Source organism: Myodes glareolus, chromosome 14 (assembly GCF_982192425.1).
Source record: "Myodes glareolus chromosome 14, mMyoGla1.1, whole genome shotgun sequence".
Taxonomy (NCBI): domain Eukaryota; kingdom Metazoa; phylum Chordata; class Mammalia; order Rodentia; family Cricetidae; genus Myodes; species Myodes glareolus.
In genome coordinates this window covers 23,610,080-23,627,295 of record NC_142039.1, presented here as the reverse complement: position 1 = coordinate 23,627,295, position 17,216 = coordinate 23,610,080, and the positions used below count along the sequence as shown (strand labels likewise).

At 42.1% G+C, this 17,216-nt stretch overlaps 1 protein-coding gene across 2 annotated transcripts in view; it reads left to right on the top strand.

Moving 5' to 3' along the window:
• The window catches only part of Net1 (neuroepithelial cell transforming 1), a 34,568-nt gene that overhangs the window by 15,451 nt on the left and 1,901 nt on the right, over positions 1–17,216 (top strand). Inside the window, exons 1-9 of one of the 2 annotated variants that reach the window (XM_048460668.3) lie at positions 8,322–8,595; positions 12,864–12,971; positions 13,329–13,496; positions 13,841–13,903; positions 14,202–14,298; positions 14,435–14,511; positions 15,077–15,334; positions 15,660–15,830; positions 16,718–16,904. In XM_048460668.3, the coding sequence (XP_048316625.3) occupies positions 8,503–8,595; positions 12,864–12,971; positions 13,329–13,496; positions 13,841–13,903; positions 14,202–14,298; positions 14,435–14,511; positions 15,077–15,334; positions 15,660–15,830; positions 16,718–16,904 (1,222 nt within the window). In that variant the 5' untranslated portion in view covers positions 8,322–8,502. Of the gene's footprint in view, positions 1–8,321; positions 8,596–12,863; positions 12,972–13,328; positions 13,497–13,840; positions 13,904–14,201; positions 14,299–14,434; positions 14,512–15,076; positions 15,335–15,659; positions 15,831–16,717; positions 16,905–17,216 lie in introns of those variants that run through there. The other variant, XM_048460667.3, reaches the window with a different exon arrangement.

Sequence of the window (17,216 nt, the reverse complement as noted above, 5' to 3'; positions counted from 1 at the left end):
GATGCTGTATGTCCAGTTTTTAGCATCATGGATCATTGCATCAGGACTAGGATATATAAGCTAAATTATTCTGTTACAGAGTCCTCCTAGTCCCTAGCCCTGATTAACTCAAAACAAAGTCCTCTCATTTTGTGACCACTCCCATGTATCCATCCACGTGTGTCTTTCACAGTTTCTTATGTCTAGCTCTTTGGTGTGGCTTCTCAAGCTCCTGACCAATTAGCTTGAATGTTTGCTACTGCTCAGGAGCCTGTAAAAATCTGTTCTTATGCCCCTGTACCCCACCTGTCCTATAGGATGTACAGCTGAGTGTGTACCTTATTGCCCTGTGTCTTAGTTAGGGTTTTATTCCTTAGTTCCTTTGCAATTCTTACAAAGGAAAGCATTTCATTGGGGCTGGTGTACAGTTTCAGAGGTTTAGCCCATTATCATGGTGAGAAGCATGGTGCGCATCAGACATGGTGCTGGAGAAGGAGCTGAGAGTTCTATATATGGATCAGCAGAGAGCCATCAGGAAGGCTGGGAGTCCCTAGGTGTGGTCTGAGCTTCTGAGACCTTAAAGCCCACCACCTAGTGATACACTTTCTCCAGCAAAGTTACTCCTACTCCCTCAAGGCCACACCTCCTAATAGTGCCACTCTCTGTGGATGTATGGGGACCATTTTATTCAGACCACCATACTCTGTCTTCTGAAAGTGCATTCTTAGGCCCATCTCCTTAGACATTGCCTCAGTGTATGCAGTGCAGTGGTGGTTCTTTTTCTGCTCACAGGAACAGGGAAGCTAACCCACTGAATTGCTGCCCAAGTTTTTATCTCCTGTCAATTTGTTATAGAGAATGGCTATTCCACTGCCAATTACAGTTAAAGTATCAATATGCTGGGTCACATGGTAGTCTGGATCTTGAATTAATATAATTTACCGATATCCTGTACTCTTGCTCAGGCATGATTCCACATGGACCATCGTATAATAGATTGCTGTGGCACTTGCCCGGCCTTTAACTTCACTCTGTCTGACACTGTTCCTTGGGGTGTGTGTCCTTATTTGATGCACCCGCACACCAGGAGCTGTTTTAAGCAGCAGCTTTTTTGCTCTAATATCCTAGGGCTCTGCATTCTAGAACTGCTCCTGATATGGCCAGAGGTATCACCCAGCATTCTTGTCTGCCATTAACCCATTAGACTGGATCAGTTGTGCTAGGTTAGCTTAAACCACAGCCTTGGCCTACTACAGAGGTTTCTTCTTCTCAGAGTCCCACTGAAACCTCAAGACTTTGAAAGGACCTTACATTCAACCTTTGAGAATGTCTCATTCTTGGATGAGCCCAGGTACAGCAGATGCCCCTTCCAAAAGATGTTGGGTCCTGTCTGCTGCTGTGTTCTAGTAAGACCATGCCTGTCCTTCAGAGGAGAGAGTCCAGAAAGCCTCGGGCCATTGGCTCTATTTAAACTTCCCCAGTGGCAGTCTCTGAATTTTCATGGCATGCATTTGACTTCCTAGGGCATCCAGAGCACTTTCTGTTTACTAAACCTTTTTTAGAAAACTTTTTATTAATTTTTTGTGGATTTCACATCATGCATCCCAATCCCATTCATCTCCCCGTCCCTTCATATCTGCCCTTGCAACCTCCCCCCAAAAATAAAATAAAATTTTTTAAAAAAACTAAGAAACAAACAAACCAAAAAATCTCTTATGTGGAAGCTGTAGTGTAGCCCAGTGAGTCACATAGTATACCCTTTAGTTCATACATCTTTGCTTGCAAGTGTTCAGTGGTCATTGGTCTGGTTTGAGGCCTCTGACTTCTGCTGCACTATCGATCCTGGGCCCTCGCTGGGACTCTTGGATATCCTATTGTTGCCTAGTGTCATGGAGCTCCTGCAGCTTTGGCTCTGCAGATCCAGCCTCTTTACATGTTCCAGCAGTTCATAGATAAGGTGGATGTTGGGGTGCACTAACTCAGAGCTCTGGTTCTGGGCCTAGGTGGTAGCTGGGTTGGTCAGCCCACCAGCTTTCCCGTCGTCACCACCCAGGTGAACTCTCCAGCTCTGCCCTGGCTAGCTCACCCAATGCAATAGGCAACAAGGAGTGAGGCCAGTTCTCCTGCTCTCACTCCCTCAGGGCCAGCTCTGCTGCTTTTGCCCAGGTGAGGTGCAGAGCCCGCTTTCCCAAATGCTGCAGTTGGTGAGGGGCAGGACCAGCTCTTCCGTTTTTATGCCTTCAGGCCAGCTCTCCTGATTGCCTCAAGTGACAAGGGGGGACATCTTTCCCTCACACATGCCGCCATGAGGCATATGCGGGAAGGGTGGGGTCATCTCTCTTGCTCTCACACCCCGCTCCAGTAGGGTCATCTCTAATATGTTGCCCAGGCACAGGGCAGGGCCAGCTCTCCCATTCTGGTGACTCCAGGGCCAGCTCTCCTGCCTGCCACAGGTGGCTACTAAGCCTTTTTAATATTGATGCTCTTGGCGTAGTAGACTAACATAATGTTTGTGTACTATCCATGTCACTGCAAAATCTGTGGCAAGCAACAAAACAATTAACAACCTCAGAACATGAAAGAAAATATGAACTGCTGTCCTTCCCTCATAAAAACTAATTGCTTGTGGTCATCCATACGAATGGAAGTTCCAAGAACACAGAGCAGATTAATAGTCATAGACCAAATGCCAAACGATCTGTCCCAGTAGGAGTGAGCATTTTGCACATGGATGGAGTAAGAAATAGCACATAAGTTTACCATGATTTATTGTTACTCACCACAGTCCCACAAGATGCACGTATTAGTTGATTGTTTATAGAGGGAACCACCGTGAAAACAGTTCCTTAGCTAATGGCTATTCTCTGTGTCCATTCCTAGTGTGCTTCAGATTTTAGTCTAAATGTAGAGATTGAAGTGCCAAGGTCTCTGAAGTTGGCTATTGTCACCATGATTCTGAAACATTAGGAAGGATCTTCTAAATATTTATTCAGGGCTTTTAAAAATTAATAAAAACCAGTTCTGCAACTCATAAAACTACCATTGCCCCTCTATTCATTTGTTGCCACTTTTACACGGTCTCACCTCTCCATCAGTAGTGCCTCATCTCGATCCATCTCTATAGTCCTTACCACTACTGTTATCATTGAATGATCCCTAGGTGTCTTAACCCGGGATCCCTCCATGTATAAGCACTCAACTGACAGATGGTCTGTCTTGAGATGTGTTCACAGGTAATAGGATGGGGCAGTGAGGCAGGAGACTGCACGTGCAATGTGTGTAATTAAGCTAATGACCACACTAGGCAGAATTGTTCTTGCTGGGACACACTGAAGAGCCATGTAAGATGCACCACAGAATTGTTTTCTCAAGGAACTAAAGAGGAGCGCTTATACCAGCTCCTAATGTGCATTAGTCAGCGATGCTCTCTGCGTCATCTGTTCCTCATAGCTCATGCACAAATTGCACACAGCAGCATTGTGTAAGCACAAGTGAACGCAAGCAGTATATAATGCAGGTGAGGCTTGATGCTGTGAGGAAGCTAGGGCTGAAACTGGAGTGAGGAGAGTGAAGAGTCTAGGCTAAAGACACAGCAGTCTGGGCCAGTTTGGGGCCCTAGCGCTAGGCTCCGAGGAAATGGGAGGAATTCCATTATCTTAATGCATAAGAAGATCTACTGGGCCAGCAAGATGACTCAGGAAGTAAAGGCACTTGCCACTCAAGCCAGATAACTTGAGTTTGATTCCCCTGAACTTATGGTAGAAAGAGAGAAGCAAGCCCTAAAATTGTCTTCTGGCTTCTGCACCCATACTTGGGATACCCATACAAGTATCATACATACAGAATTATAAAAGATTTCAAAACAAGAGTAAGAGGACATATTTTACTGGAAATTGTTATTATCCTGTGTATGTGAGACAAAGTCACCACTAACAGCATATGTGCCCGTTTCATTTGCTGTTTGTGCTGTCATTGCAAAGAACAAGATACAAACTCACTATGTTTTGGACTATCTTGTTTAGTAGCGCTTAATTAATTTTAACTGAGCTTTTTCCTGAAGCAACATTCTTACTAGAGCTTGGATACACTCAATTTTTTTAGTCCACTGATTGTTTTTAAACTAATCCACAAATAACTTCATTACTCATTTCTTTCGTATTCATCTACCCATTTTTGTTTGTAACTTGTTCACACTTTGGAACACTAGTCTCAAAAGTTCCCATTTTTTGATTGGTGCTTCTTTTTTAAGTAAGATTTTAAGTGTTATTTTTAACTTAACTATTTTAGCTAGATAAATGGTACATGTTTGTGATTTTAACTCTAGAGTTTTAAAATGAAATAGTTCTCTACAGTAAGAAAAGGTTCTAAAGTATTTCTTGTGACCTGTAGAATGTATTTCATACACCATACAGTATTTAAATATATGTTGTTTAGTAATATAAATATACAAGCCACATGAGGGATGGAGGTATAAATTTAGTTGATATCCATATTTTTTTCAAAAGAAAAATTGTTTCATGTAATCATCTGTGTAACAACTCATACATGATTACCAAGTTCAGAAAAACAGGTTGCCTCTGCATTTCACAGTATTTCCTGTAGAGGGCAGCAGATAACTTAGTTGGTCTTGGGCTAACTGTGACGCATGCCCTCCAACTTGGCATACTTGCTTCAGATAAAAGAAAATGGAAACAGTATCTACAGCAAAAAGTAGTGGTTCCTTTCAAGATTGAGTTTACTTCTTGACTCTGTTTTTAACATTAAATGTGGGAGGGATATAAGCACAGCCTAGCTGTCCCATTCTGTGGAGAGTAGATACAGTGTGACCTTTCTCTTTGCCCTCTCCATCCAGGCAGAACAAAGACTATAACTAAATCAGAACCTTGGAAACCAGTAATTTTATCAGAAACTTGATCGTGTTCACCAGACTGTGTTGTTATTTCTAGATAACTCAATGTTCAGTTTTAAGTTTACTGATCTTATTTCCCATACAAGGAAAATTCAACCAGCTTGCACCTCCATGGTGCCATCAGTCAAGAGCTATGAAATACTTGCTATTGGCAGCCTGATAAGGCACGAGCGTTGGTTGAAATAAGACCTCTCCTAAAGTTAAACAACTAGAATTTTCTGCGCCTGCCCTATTATTGTAAATCACTTAATGTGCCGGTCTTTGCCTGTGGCTCCTTCCTCTGTAAGGTATTGGCAATTATTAAATGAACATCAGTATGGGACTGAATTGCAGCTGATGCTTTCTGGACACTTTGGAGGTACAAGAACATATGCTAAGGATTTTGTGTATGCTTTCTTGTCTGAGAGGTGCACCATAACAAAGTCAAACAGGATCAACTTTTTCCAGGCACTGAGTCACCAGACACCTTTGGACAAATTTCTTAAGTTAAAATTCCCATTTTCCCAGTCTTTAAGATGATGGCAGTGGTTAGAGTTTTGTAGCATTATTAACTAAAGTCTCATGCATAGAGCTATAAGGTAGGGCCATGAAGCCCCCCCCCCCCCCCGTTCATCACCCTTTTTCCGTTTCCCCCCTGAGTAAACTGAGGAAAGTGGGTTAGTAATCTGTGCCAAGTGAACACATGCATGTCCACATTGTGCCTGTGGGAATGATACCTAGTTGTCTTGCTCATGGTTAGACCATAAACTTGCACATTTAAAATGAGACTGAGCCAAGGGGTTTTGCTGTTGTTGGTTTTAGACCAGTCTGTTACTGCTAGATCCTATTTGCTTTATGTAGACTTTCTGTTTGCGACTTGGGTCTTTGCCTCTTGAGTCCCAAGCTGAAAGAAGGAAAGGAAAGCTATCCTTTCCCCTCCTTATCTTGGCCATACTTCAGACAGAACCAATGGAAAAACAGTTTCGAGAAGACATTGGGTAAGAGACCCATGAGAACTCCATGGCCTTCTCTTTCCTAACTCTTACTGCACTTCATCCTCTACTCTCTCATGAGACTGTGTGGCCATAGTATTGGCCTCACTTGCATTGTTTCTTAACTGATGAAGCTAACAGAACCAGACAACTCAGTGGGTCCTGGCCTATACTATTTAATTAGCCAAAAAAACTTAAACAGACCTTTGACCTTACCCTGAAAGTCCACAGTCTCCATGCTCCTTCGAGTGGTGCTTATAGAAGCATCTTATACAAAAAGTCATCCAGCTTTAAAGCCAAGCACATGTCACCCAGATATAACCAATTAACGAGTGGATGGCAGACTATAACAGCCTCCACCACTCAAAGGTTTAAAAGTTTCAAAACTACAAGATAACATCATCTTGTGAGAAACTCGTAGTTGCCTGGATATGGTAGCACAGGCCTGTGATCCAGCACTCACTCAGGACACAGAGGCAGAGCCTGGTCTACACAGTATGTTCCAGGCCAGCCATAGTATGACCCTGTCTCAGGAAAACCACATTGGGAGCCTCAGGGATAGCAATGGCCCTTCCTAAATGGGGTGGCACTAGGCTGTAAATTGGTCAGTAATAAGTAAATGCTCACTATTTGCCACTCATTCATTCTTCACCTCCCCGAATTTACCCTTGTCCCTATTGACAGATCCCTTGAGATCCTCAGTAAAGATCCATGGGTCTTTTCCTTCCTTCCTTTAACTCCTCCTTATGGTTTAACACTGTTTATTCCCTACTTTCTTGCTTTCTCACACATCCATTTGTGGAATTCTCTTTCCCTTGGTGCTCATTCCTCTGGTGTTTATATCATTTGGATGTGTTCTTTTCATCCGGACTTTTCCAAAGTAAATCTATGCAAACTTCTTTTCTCAGTCCCAAATGCTGGCTGAATAGCCTCACTTGCGTGCTCTTCAATTCTTCTGAACACTCATGTGTTCACTGTTCTTTAGGTGCAGTGTCTCAAATGAAATTAGCATTGTCGTGGGAAATCATTGTTTGACATCTTGCATGTATCTGTTCTTTCCCAGTACCCCCACCTTAGGCAGAGGTCTTGGCACTGCCTTTTGAGTTTTGCCTTGTTTCCCCAGTCAACGTTAGCCACCTTCAACACCAGTCACACAGACATTAGCAACCTGGCTCACAGCAAAGGCACTTTGCTGTCTGTCGTTAACCTATAGCCTTATAGGGTCTGTCCCTCATCCTTATACTCTTTTTCAAACCTGTGTGAAGCAGCACAGCATTCAAGCCCTACAGAAACACCACCTTACAACTTTTCCCTGGGAGCTTTCCCACCCACGCGTCAGGGTCAGAGCGTTGCCACAAGTGGTGCTTGCTAGCTAGCTGCACTGCTTTCTTGGAACTTGCAAAAGCTTCCTTCTATCCATCCCTCTTCATGTGACCTGCCCTTTGCCTTTACACAGTGGGATCTTAGCTACAAAGCCTACATTTTATCACCCAAGTATCTAGAATAGTGCCTTTTTCACACAAGCTTATTTTATGCTTGTAAATACTAAGAAAAATAGCTTTGCAGATTACTACCGTATGATATTAGCACACTGTTAAGATGAGCCTGCTCTGCAAAGCAAGTACAGAAGAAAGTCCCCTTCATCGTAGGACCAACCTCAAAAAATGTTGCCCTTCCATAAAGTAAAGTCAGAGGCTTGCCTCTCCTGTGTGACATCATCTCCAGGGGGCCCTTATCAAACGCAAGGCTTTGTAAATGGTTCTTTCGGCACTATTAGAGCCACATCAAGATAAGTTTAGGAAAGGTAAAAATCTCACACCGAGTTCTTAAAATTTTTAAAACAAGCAAATGTCTTGTGGCAGACACTCTGAACCTGAAAATCTAAAGTGACCCAGTATCCCTAGGACCGGGGCATTCCAGCAGGAATAAAGTGAACTGGGGGTGTCTGCTGTATTTATTCCTGTGTCAGCCCTGGCGGGCAGGGTGGGGACAGGAACCACTTTAGTTTTCAGTTGACTTTCATTGCACAAAGTAACGGATTCACTGTGATATTTTCATACTTGCCTCTCCCATTACTCTCTCCCTACCCCCATGTTCTAAGAAGCGGGTAATTTTACAGTCGTTCATATGCCTGCACTGCTGGGTAATTAGACTCTTTACTACATAGTTTTTAAACCCAGAACTCTTGGCTACATAGTTTTTTAACCTTATTCTTAGTTTTTTCCAAGGCATTAGTTTTAGAGAAGAGTGTCCCCGTCTGTAACAATGCTAGAGAAGTAACTGAGGTAGATTCCTCTGTTCACCAGGCCTCCTGTGGGCTTCAGCTCTTCCTGTACAAAAAGTTCCAGGGCCCTTTTGAGTCAGAGCAACCTGCACGGCTCAGGCAGCAGCCTAGGTGCGCCCTCTGGCAGTTATCTGGAGTCACGTGGAGCCTGGCCCCGCCCCGGAGTCCTGAGGTCTGCGTGCGTGCTCGCTGCCTTAGCAGAAGCACGGAGCTCCACCGAGGGTAGGAGGCATGGGCGCATGGCTGCCGGGCCAGGCTGAGCACTGGAAAGAAAAGCCGGGGCGCCTTAGAGGTACTGCCCTGCGGGGCTGACGTGCAGGTGGACTAACCCGAAAGGTTTGAAGGGACACTTGTAAAGCATGGTGGCTCATGATGAGATCGGAGGTCTTCTGCCCATTAAAAGGACGATCCGAGTCCTAGATGTTAATAACCAGCCCTTCAGGGAGCAGGAGGTAAGAGAAACAGATCGATCAAAGGAATGTTTTCCAACTCCGCAGAACTTCTAAGACTTTAAAATTTCACTTTAAACTTTTAATCGTATTAAATCTTAAAATGTGTAACTTTTTAAGCAAACTTGAAATGTGTTTAGGAACTGTGGTCTAAGTTTAGGCAGCTTTTTTTGTATGTAACATCGTTAGATTGTGTACAGCTTACATACAAAGAAGATTTAAAATACATATGCGTCGCTGAGTAAACATTTCTCATGTTTGATATGGCTGTACTTTTATGGGTTGTCTTTGTTTTTAACTTACATTACTAAGTCTAAGGGACTGTTTTAGGGGAGGAAGTAAAATAAGAATATTTTCCTCTCAACGCTGGTGGACAACTGAGTAAAGCCTGGCCCGGGATACGTGTTCATTTTCCTTTCCACATGTAGTTAGTTAAGTTTGCCCTGTGCCCTTTTTCCTTCTGGAAGAAGATTCAAGCCAGTGGAACCCTGATGCTCAGCCTGCCTTGCTTTGAAATCATTTTGACTTTCAAAAGTCTCTGTGAACGTTTATGAAAAAAGTTATCTTATGCATTTTATGTAATCTTAGCAGTTGATTGTATCTCTTAGTGTCCTGCTGCCTGCTCACTTATGTGGTAGAAATGGTTATGGGTTCAACTAACCAAATCTCTTAATGGTAGTGATGTTTTTTTGCCAAAATAGATGTAATTGTTTCAAGCGTGAGCAGTTTGTTTCATGTCTCAAGGAAGCTATTTGTTATACATACATTTGGTGTATTAAACTACCATCTTCAGAAAATGTACCTTTATTTGGGTGCTGATAGTTTTGTTATTTGGTTTTGGATTTTCTTATGTACTTACGTTTTATAAAATGAATAAGCATTTTTTGGAAGAGAATTTGCTTCATACAATGCCATGACTGGAAATACTCAAAGTAGTTATCTTTTGGGCCATCAAGGATGAGCCTTTTGGTTAGTGAGACACAGTGTTCTCCTGGCCTCTTTAATTGGAGCGTTAAGATCACCAGGGATGGGGTTCAGACTTTAGAACTGTCAACACAGTTTTAATGACTTGAGTGTAAAGAGAGAATACTGTGTGATCAAATGTTGTCTTTGTCTTTCTCGGAAAAAAAAAACAAAAACTTTTTTTATTCTTCTTTTTCTGGTTTTAAAGTTATTACCAAATGAGAAATTATATATAAGCGATCCTAAAGGAATAAAGCGAGACTCGTTCTTTTTAAAGTTTTATTTGACTGACTCTAAAATGTGCCCAGTAATGGCATCATTAGGAAAAAACTTTTATAAAAGCCCACTTTACTGAAGGGTTTCATCCAGGCTGCTGTGTTTATAGAGATACATCCCAGTCAGACTTTAAAGGAGACTTCATTTTCTGTTTGTAGACACTCGGAAAATATTTCAGGACATAATGTGAGTGGAGGTGAATTGTGAAAATCAGTAACTTAAAAGTCCAGGGTCAGGCAGATTTCCTAAGGTGATGGGTGCCCTGGCTTTCAAAACAAGATAGTTGGTTAAAGATTAACCTGCGTAAACAGCATAGACTTCTGAGGGCAGTGTTTTTCCCTTCCAAGTGAACTTAGCCCTCATAAAAGGTTGCCTACAGGAGTTCCTTGAAGAGAAGCCTCCTTAACACTCTTTGGTTCCCAGATTTGCTGCCTGTCTTGAGGGGAGAGTGGTGTCAGTGTCCGTGGATGTCTCTAAGCTGTTTATGTTTGCTGTAATGAGCTTCCAGCACTCTAAGCAAGTCACCACCACCACCACCATTATATAATTAAGCCTTGCCTTTGGAGATGTGGGTGTGGGTGTGTCTCTGTGTCCCTGTGTGTGGGTGCCTGTGGGTGTGCACTTTTATCACCTCCAGATGTTCCTGCTGGGTCCTGTCTATGGGGAGAGGTGAATGTGGGTCTAACAACAGTTATAATACAGATGTTCATGTCCTTAATGAATCCATATAACTAAAGTGGTTCACTTGGACCTGTAGAAGAAAAACTACTTTTGCTTGTGATTTACACAGCCCACGTTACAACCCATGTTCCTAAAGATAGGGATTTTTGCCCCTGCCATTTTGGTGACTCTTGAGTGCCTAATCCATTTCACTTCTCCACAAAAAAAACTTTGTGTATGCTCTTTTCTTCAAACAGTATCTGTATCCAGAAACTAACAGTAGGCCATTGCCGGTGTTACGCTTTACCTTTCATTAAATTTTTCTTTATCTGTGTAGGAGTCCCCAAATGGTTGTTCCACCATGTTTGCCATTTTTTGTTTGTGTGTTTTATTTTGTTTTGTTTTTTCTCAGGTCACCCAGGCTAGGCTAGGTTGTCTAGAACTCCTGGCAGTCCTCTGTCCAGACCCACCAAGTATAATATACTTTCTTATAAATCATTTTAGACTTTACAGACTGAATAATGGCATCCTTTGTAAAGAAGAGAGATTGTAGTTCGTTTTAAAGAACTATGAATGTGTTTAGCCTAAAGAAATGCATAAGCGAAATCGGTATAAATTATAAACTGTATAAACTATAAATGTGTTTTTACATCAATCAACATGTTGTTACCTAAGTCTGAATGCTTAAGTCTCTAGTGGGAGGATGCCTGCCTGACACTCCCAGGGGCCTGGATTAGTCCTCAGCACAGTAATAATCATAATGATAATAATGCCTCCTTCATTTTAAATATGATATAACTTTTCATTACTAAGAAATTAGTAGTTTTATAATAACTAGTCTTATAAAAACAAGAATCTATCAGTAATTTTATTTAGTACAATAATGTCAAAATCCCTTTCCTCTTTGCTACACTGACTTTTACTTTCTGACTCCCCGGGAGGTGCACCTTTCTAAGGACCTTCCACTGGAAATTAAAGATTTGGTGATTTACTGGGAAGTGAAATTTTTATGCTTTGAACATGGAAGAGGTGCTAACCTCTGCTTCCCAAAGCACAAGAAAGTCGTGGCAGCTGCTTTGTGTCTGGTTAATGTTGGCATATCTTGCTTTGTGAGGTAATTCTATCTCCATTCAAACAGGAGACTCTTTGTGCTGTCTTTACTAAATGGAAAGGAATGCCTCAAGCTGCCCCTGCACACGCTTGTGTCACTCAGTCAGCACAGATGTGTGCTGAAGACATTCACACATGTCCTCCATCATGCAGCATGTGCCATTTTACTGCATGTCTCAAAGGCTTCTTTTTCAGCTCATCGTGGTTTTATAGTTTACATTTTGCTTCGCAGTTAGTATTTGGAGGAGGGAGGGAGTGGTTTCCAACTCTGTCTCTTAAAGCCTCCAAAGTTGAATTCCCTTTGAAGTCTCTTGGGTCACTGGCGTTGCTTTGTGTGTGTGTGTGTGCCCACATGCCGCTTGGACTGTTTGACTCACTAAGTTCCTACCTACTTTCAAACTGTTCTCCCAATTCGTTCTTACACTATAAGGTTATTTTTACACTTTTTAATTTAATAATAGTCTCATTTTGAGACAGGGTCTCTGTAGCCCTGCTAGCCTACAACTCCCTTTGCAGACCAAATTTGCCTTGAACTCAAAGAGATCTACCTGAGTCTGCCTCCCAAGTGTTGGAATTAAAGGTGTACACCACCATGCATAGCCTTGGTGATCTTAATGTAATTTTAAATTATCCTTCTGAACTCTCATCAGAATTATTTTATCATGTGTGACACTTAAAAGGCCCCAAATGCAAAGTGTCTGCTCCCCTGCAGATCCCCTTACCAGGAGTTCCTTATTCCCATGACTGTCTAAAGTCATCTGATGATATGTCCCGTGTATCTCACACTAACTTTGTGAAGTTTTGAAATCCATGAATGTTAATGCATATTTGCTATGCGATATTTTAAAGGCTTTGCTGGTTGTTAGCCCAGACAAGCGAGGCTCTGGCTGGGCCATTACAAGAGCTGGAGCCAGGATTCTAGGCCTGTCCAAACCTAGGAGTCCTTTGAACCTCCCCTCTACCTGGACTTGAGCATTCTTTGACTTTGATCAGCGTCAGACATATTTAAAGGTGATCCTCCAGCTAAAGTAGTTAAGAATGGAACCACGTAATAATGGGACAGGGATGAGACATTGGTTTTCTTAAGCTGTTGTTATTTGGTATTGTTCTAGTTTAACATGAAGAACAACAGTCATTTTTGTAGTTCCCTGTCTCTCTGTCTTATACAAACAGTTTCGTAAGAGGGTTTAATTTTGTCCGGGCTTGTATGAAATCATTACACCTCAACACATATTTATTGTAATCTGGTTTTGTTTTCCCAGGAGCCAAGCAATAAAAGAGTTCGGCCTCTAGCCCGGGTCACATCCTTGGCAAACTTAATCTCTCCCGTCAGAAATGGAGCAGTCAGGCGCTTTGGTCAAACCATACAGGTAAAAAGGAGAGAAGGAAGAGTGTGCTTAGGACGCTTTTTATAGACGCCTACAATTTGTTTTCCTTTGGGCTGTACAAACATGTTTCTGTTGTTACACATCTTACCAGAGCAGTGTTTGTATAAGTTCTGTTCACTTGGATCCTTTGTCAAAGGCTCCTCTTAGACCATTTTAATTCCCCCAAACTAACTGGAGTTGATAAGTAGTTTTGCCTGTTAGATTAAAACTTAAATGGTTGCTTTACATACTGAAATATTCTCAAAAAATGTGTTTTAATTTGTTATAATGCATTTTTTAATATAGGATAATTGTTGTAGCCTCCAAATCTCATTTTCTCTTTCATTTGCCTCTTTTAAGTCATTTACCCTTCGTGGTGACCATAGATCCCCAGCCTCTGCCCAGAAGTCATTCAGCAGGTCTACAGTCCCAACACCCACCAAGAGAAGAAGTAGTGTGCTATGGTCGGAGATGCTAGACATCAGTATGAAGGAGTCTCTGACCACTCGAGAGATCAAACGTCAGGAGGTATGCTAGCACTCAGTACCCAAACCGTGTTTACTAAGTTACACCAAGAAAGAAAAGAGTTTTTAAATGCATGTCTTGCCAGAAGAAATAGAAGCTAATTTTCTTATTTAAGCAACTGTTCATAGCCACCCAGTCTGTAACAATTTGTAATGGGTGGTGCTCATCAGATTCAGGAACTCTGGTGGGTAAATGATAGAACAAAATTACAGATTTACTTGAGAGTCCATCCTGAACTAGAATTTTCAGACCAGGTCTCTTAAAAGAGGTGTTTAAAACATCAAGCACTGTAAATATCAATTGCATCATTTTCATTTCTGACTTATTGTGTTTCTGGATGTTTTTAGGCAATATATGAATTGTCCCGAGGCGAACAGGACTTAATCGAGGACCTCAAGCTTGCTAGGAAGGTCAGTGGGCACTTGACACGTGGCAGTTCTTACAAATGACATTGCACGGCTTCTAGAGGGTGGTTTCCTAACCTTTGAAGTGGAAAGTACAGGCATTTTACTGCTGAATACATCTCTGACTTGGGATTGAAACACAGCTTTTCAAATGTGACTTCTAGTAAGCCTTTAGGGGTGAACATAACTGAAGTCTCTCAAAACTGTGTCATTGCTATGTAGTTACTAGGGTGCACTCAAAGACAGGTTGCTCAAGTGTTTTCTATGCCCATTCTTTGTGTGATGCTTTCTTCCTCTCTAATAGGCCTACCATGATCCCATGTTAAAGTTGTCTATCATGTCAGAAGAGGAACTCACACATATATTTGGTGATTTGGACGCTTACATACCTCTGCATGAAGGTCAGCTTTGCTCTTAGTTTCCATTTGTCTCTGAATAGAACTAAATACATGTAATTTTAAGTTATTAATAATGTGGTACTTACCAGTTCTTTTTCAATAAGTATATCATTGCTCTTTTTGCTCTTGTACACTTCAGATTTGTTGGCAAGAATAGGAGAAGCAACCAAGCCTGATGGGACAGTGGAACAGATCGGTCACATTCTCGTGAACTGGGTATGTCATCAGGTCATCATATGGAACAGGCCGTGCTGCAGCCTGGGATATTACTCCACTAGATTCTAAAAACTGTGGAACACCGATCTCCAGCAAAGTTGTGATGATACGAGCTTATAATCTTGTAAAAAATACAGAGCTTGATTGTGTTACAGACCTGCTTGCAAATAATGTCCTTGATTAAGCAGAATTCCCATAATGCTATGTGTCAGCTGTTACAGTCTCTCATGTACATGCCTGAGTGCCTGCTGTTGAAGGAGAATTCCTGGGGACTCAGAAATGAAGGCTGTTTCTATGTTTATGACTGCACAGGAGAAGGAGCAGGCCCATGGAGTGTCAGGATTGTGAGGCTTGTGATAGAAGCAGCTCGGGTGTCTGGGAGCACAAATAGCTGACATCTTAGTGAGGCATGGAAGTAAAGTCAGGAGTCTTCAGTTGAGCCAGGAAAATGGCCACAGCCTGTGAGACACACACGTAGCTGTGCTATCTTTGTGGTTTGTGCTCGTCATTTGCTAACGCACCCAGTCATAACAGCATTGTGTCATGCTTTGTTTTTAATCTCTAGTTACCAGGCCTGAATGCCTACAAAGGCTACTGTAGTAACCAACTGGCAGCCAAGGCTCTTCTGGATCAGAAGAAACAAGACCCAAGAGTCCAGGACTTCCTCCAGCGCTGTCTGGAGTCTCCCTTCAGTCGAAAACTAGACCTTTGGAGTTTCCTGGATATCCCTCGAAGTCGCCTCGTCAAATACCCTTTACTGTTAAAAGAAATCCTTAGACACACTGCAAAAGACCACCCGGATGTTCAGCTGCTGGAGGAAGCAGTAAGTAATAAACATGTATTCCAAGTTTGGCATCAATCGCCTTAGAAAAGCATAGCAGGATCCTCTCAGTTCTCATGTCGTCATGAGACTGGGCTTGAATCTGGTTACTTCCACTGTCCAGAGGCTGTGGAGTAGTCACTCAGTGTGGCTGGGACTGAGCCCTTGCGTTTATGATGAAGAGACTGGCTGGACTGATTTCTAGGATATTTGAATGGATATTCAGGCTTTAGATTCCGTCCTTTGTGAATATTTTCTCTGGAGGGAGGGAGGGAGGTTGACATACAGCAGCTGTTCCATCTGGTTTGTTTTCTTCTATCATTTTTAGGTATTGATAATACAAGGAGTTCTTTCTGACATCAACTTGAAGAAAGGTGAATCCGAGTGTCAGTATTACATCGACAAGCTGGAGTACCTGGACGAGAAGCAGAAGGACCCCCGAATCGAAGCGAGCAAAGTGCTGCTGTGCCATGGGGAGCTGAAGAACAAAAGTGGCCATGTGAGTGCTTAGAATACGAACCAGAAGGAAACCATTATTCCCTTTTCCCAGCCTGCTTTATTTTCCGCACAAAATTATGAGGCAGGTTTGTCAAAATAAGCCCACTGCTCGCAAGAAGGTTGCTGATTGTTTATGTGACCAGCTTTGGTAAAGCAAGCATTTGGTTTCTGAATAAATAAGAATAAAATAATACTTAAACACCTTGGCAAGTAGTCGTTCATATCCAGTTGTGAACTGTAAAACAATGTGTGTGGCTGGGGTCTCCTGTTAATGCTTCATAATGTTTCATAAACACACACCTCAGGAAATGGATCTTTTATAGTGATGTTAGTGGTTTTAACAACACTGAAATTCTGCATCAGATTAAATAAAGCAATTTTATTTTTTAAATATTAATTACAAAAGAACCTTCTGGATAAGGAGTCAGGAATGGTATTTTTGTTTTGTCAGTGCTTTTCAGTGTTGCATGTATAAGTTGGGGGCTGTTGAAGAACAAGAACAAGTTGAAATCCAGCCTATCTGATTTCTGTCCCAGGGCCTAGTTGTTCTGTACAGGCTTAGGCTTGTGTAGACAGATGAACCATGAACACTGAAGCAGCATGCAGACAGTACTGGCGTTTCAAACCTGTTCCTGCTGATTTGCAGGTCTTGGCTATGCATCGTGTTTACTCAGCTGTCGCCTGACCTGGTCATTGTGACCCAATGAAAGAAAAGAACTTTAGGTAGCCTGAAGTTTAATGCTCCAAGTAAAACCTACATGGCCTTGAGACCACTATTTTATGATGCTATTTATAAAGGAGAAATCAGAACTCTTAAATGTCAAATCCAGTTCTTTAACAGTCAAGTTCCTTATTTAAGAAGTTTGGATTTTTTCTTCATTTCTGCAGAAACTGTACATTTTCCTGTTTCAAGACATCTTGGTTTTGACTCGGCCTGTTACACGAAATGAGCGTCACTCCTACCAGGTTTACCGGCAGCCAATCCCTGTGCAGGAGCTGGTGCTGGAAGACCTGCAGGATGGAGATGTGCGCATGGGTGGTTCCTTCCGAGGGGCTTTTGGCAACTCAGACAAAGGTAAGATAAAAGTTCTAGAATAGGTTCGCAAAGGACCCAGATTGGGTGGGGAGAAAAGGGTTGAAGCATAATTACCACACATTTGAAGCCATTCTGGGCTATAGAGTGAGAGCCCCATCTCGAAAAACAGCAGTAATGAAAGAAACAAATGTACCTAAATGAAATTAGACTTGACCCTTAAGAAGTATAAAAATAAACTCATTCCCCAGTTATGTATTGGCACAAAATTGAACTTGGTCGGGGACCTCTGGCTAGTGGCCATCTTAAGAGTGTGTGTCTCATAAATACTAGAACTTTCCTTAGATTATATGA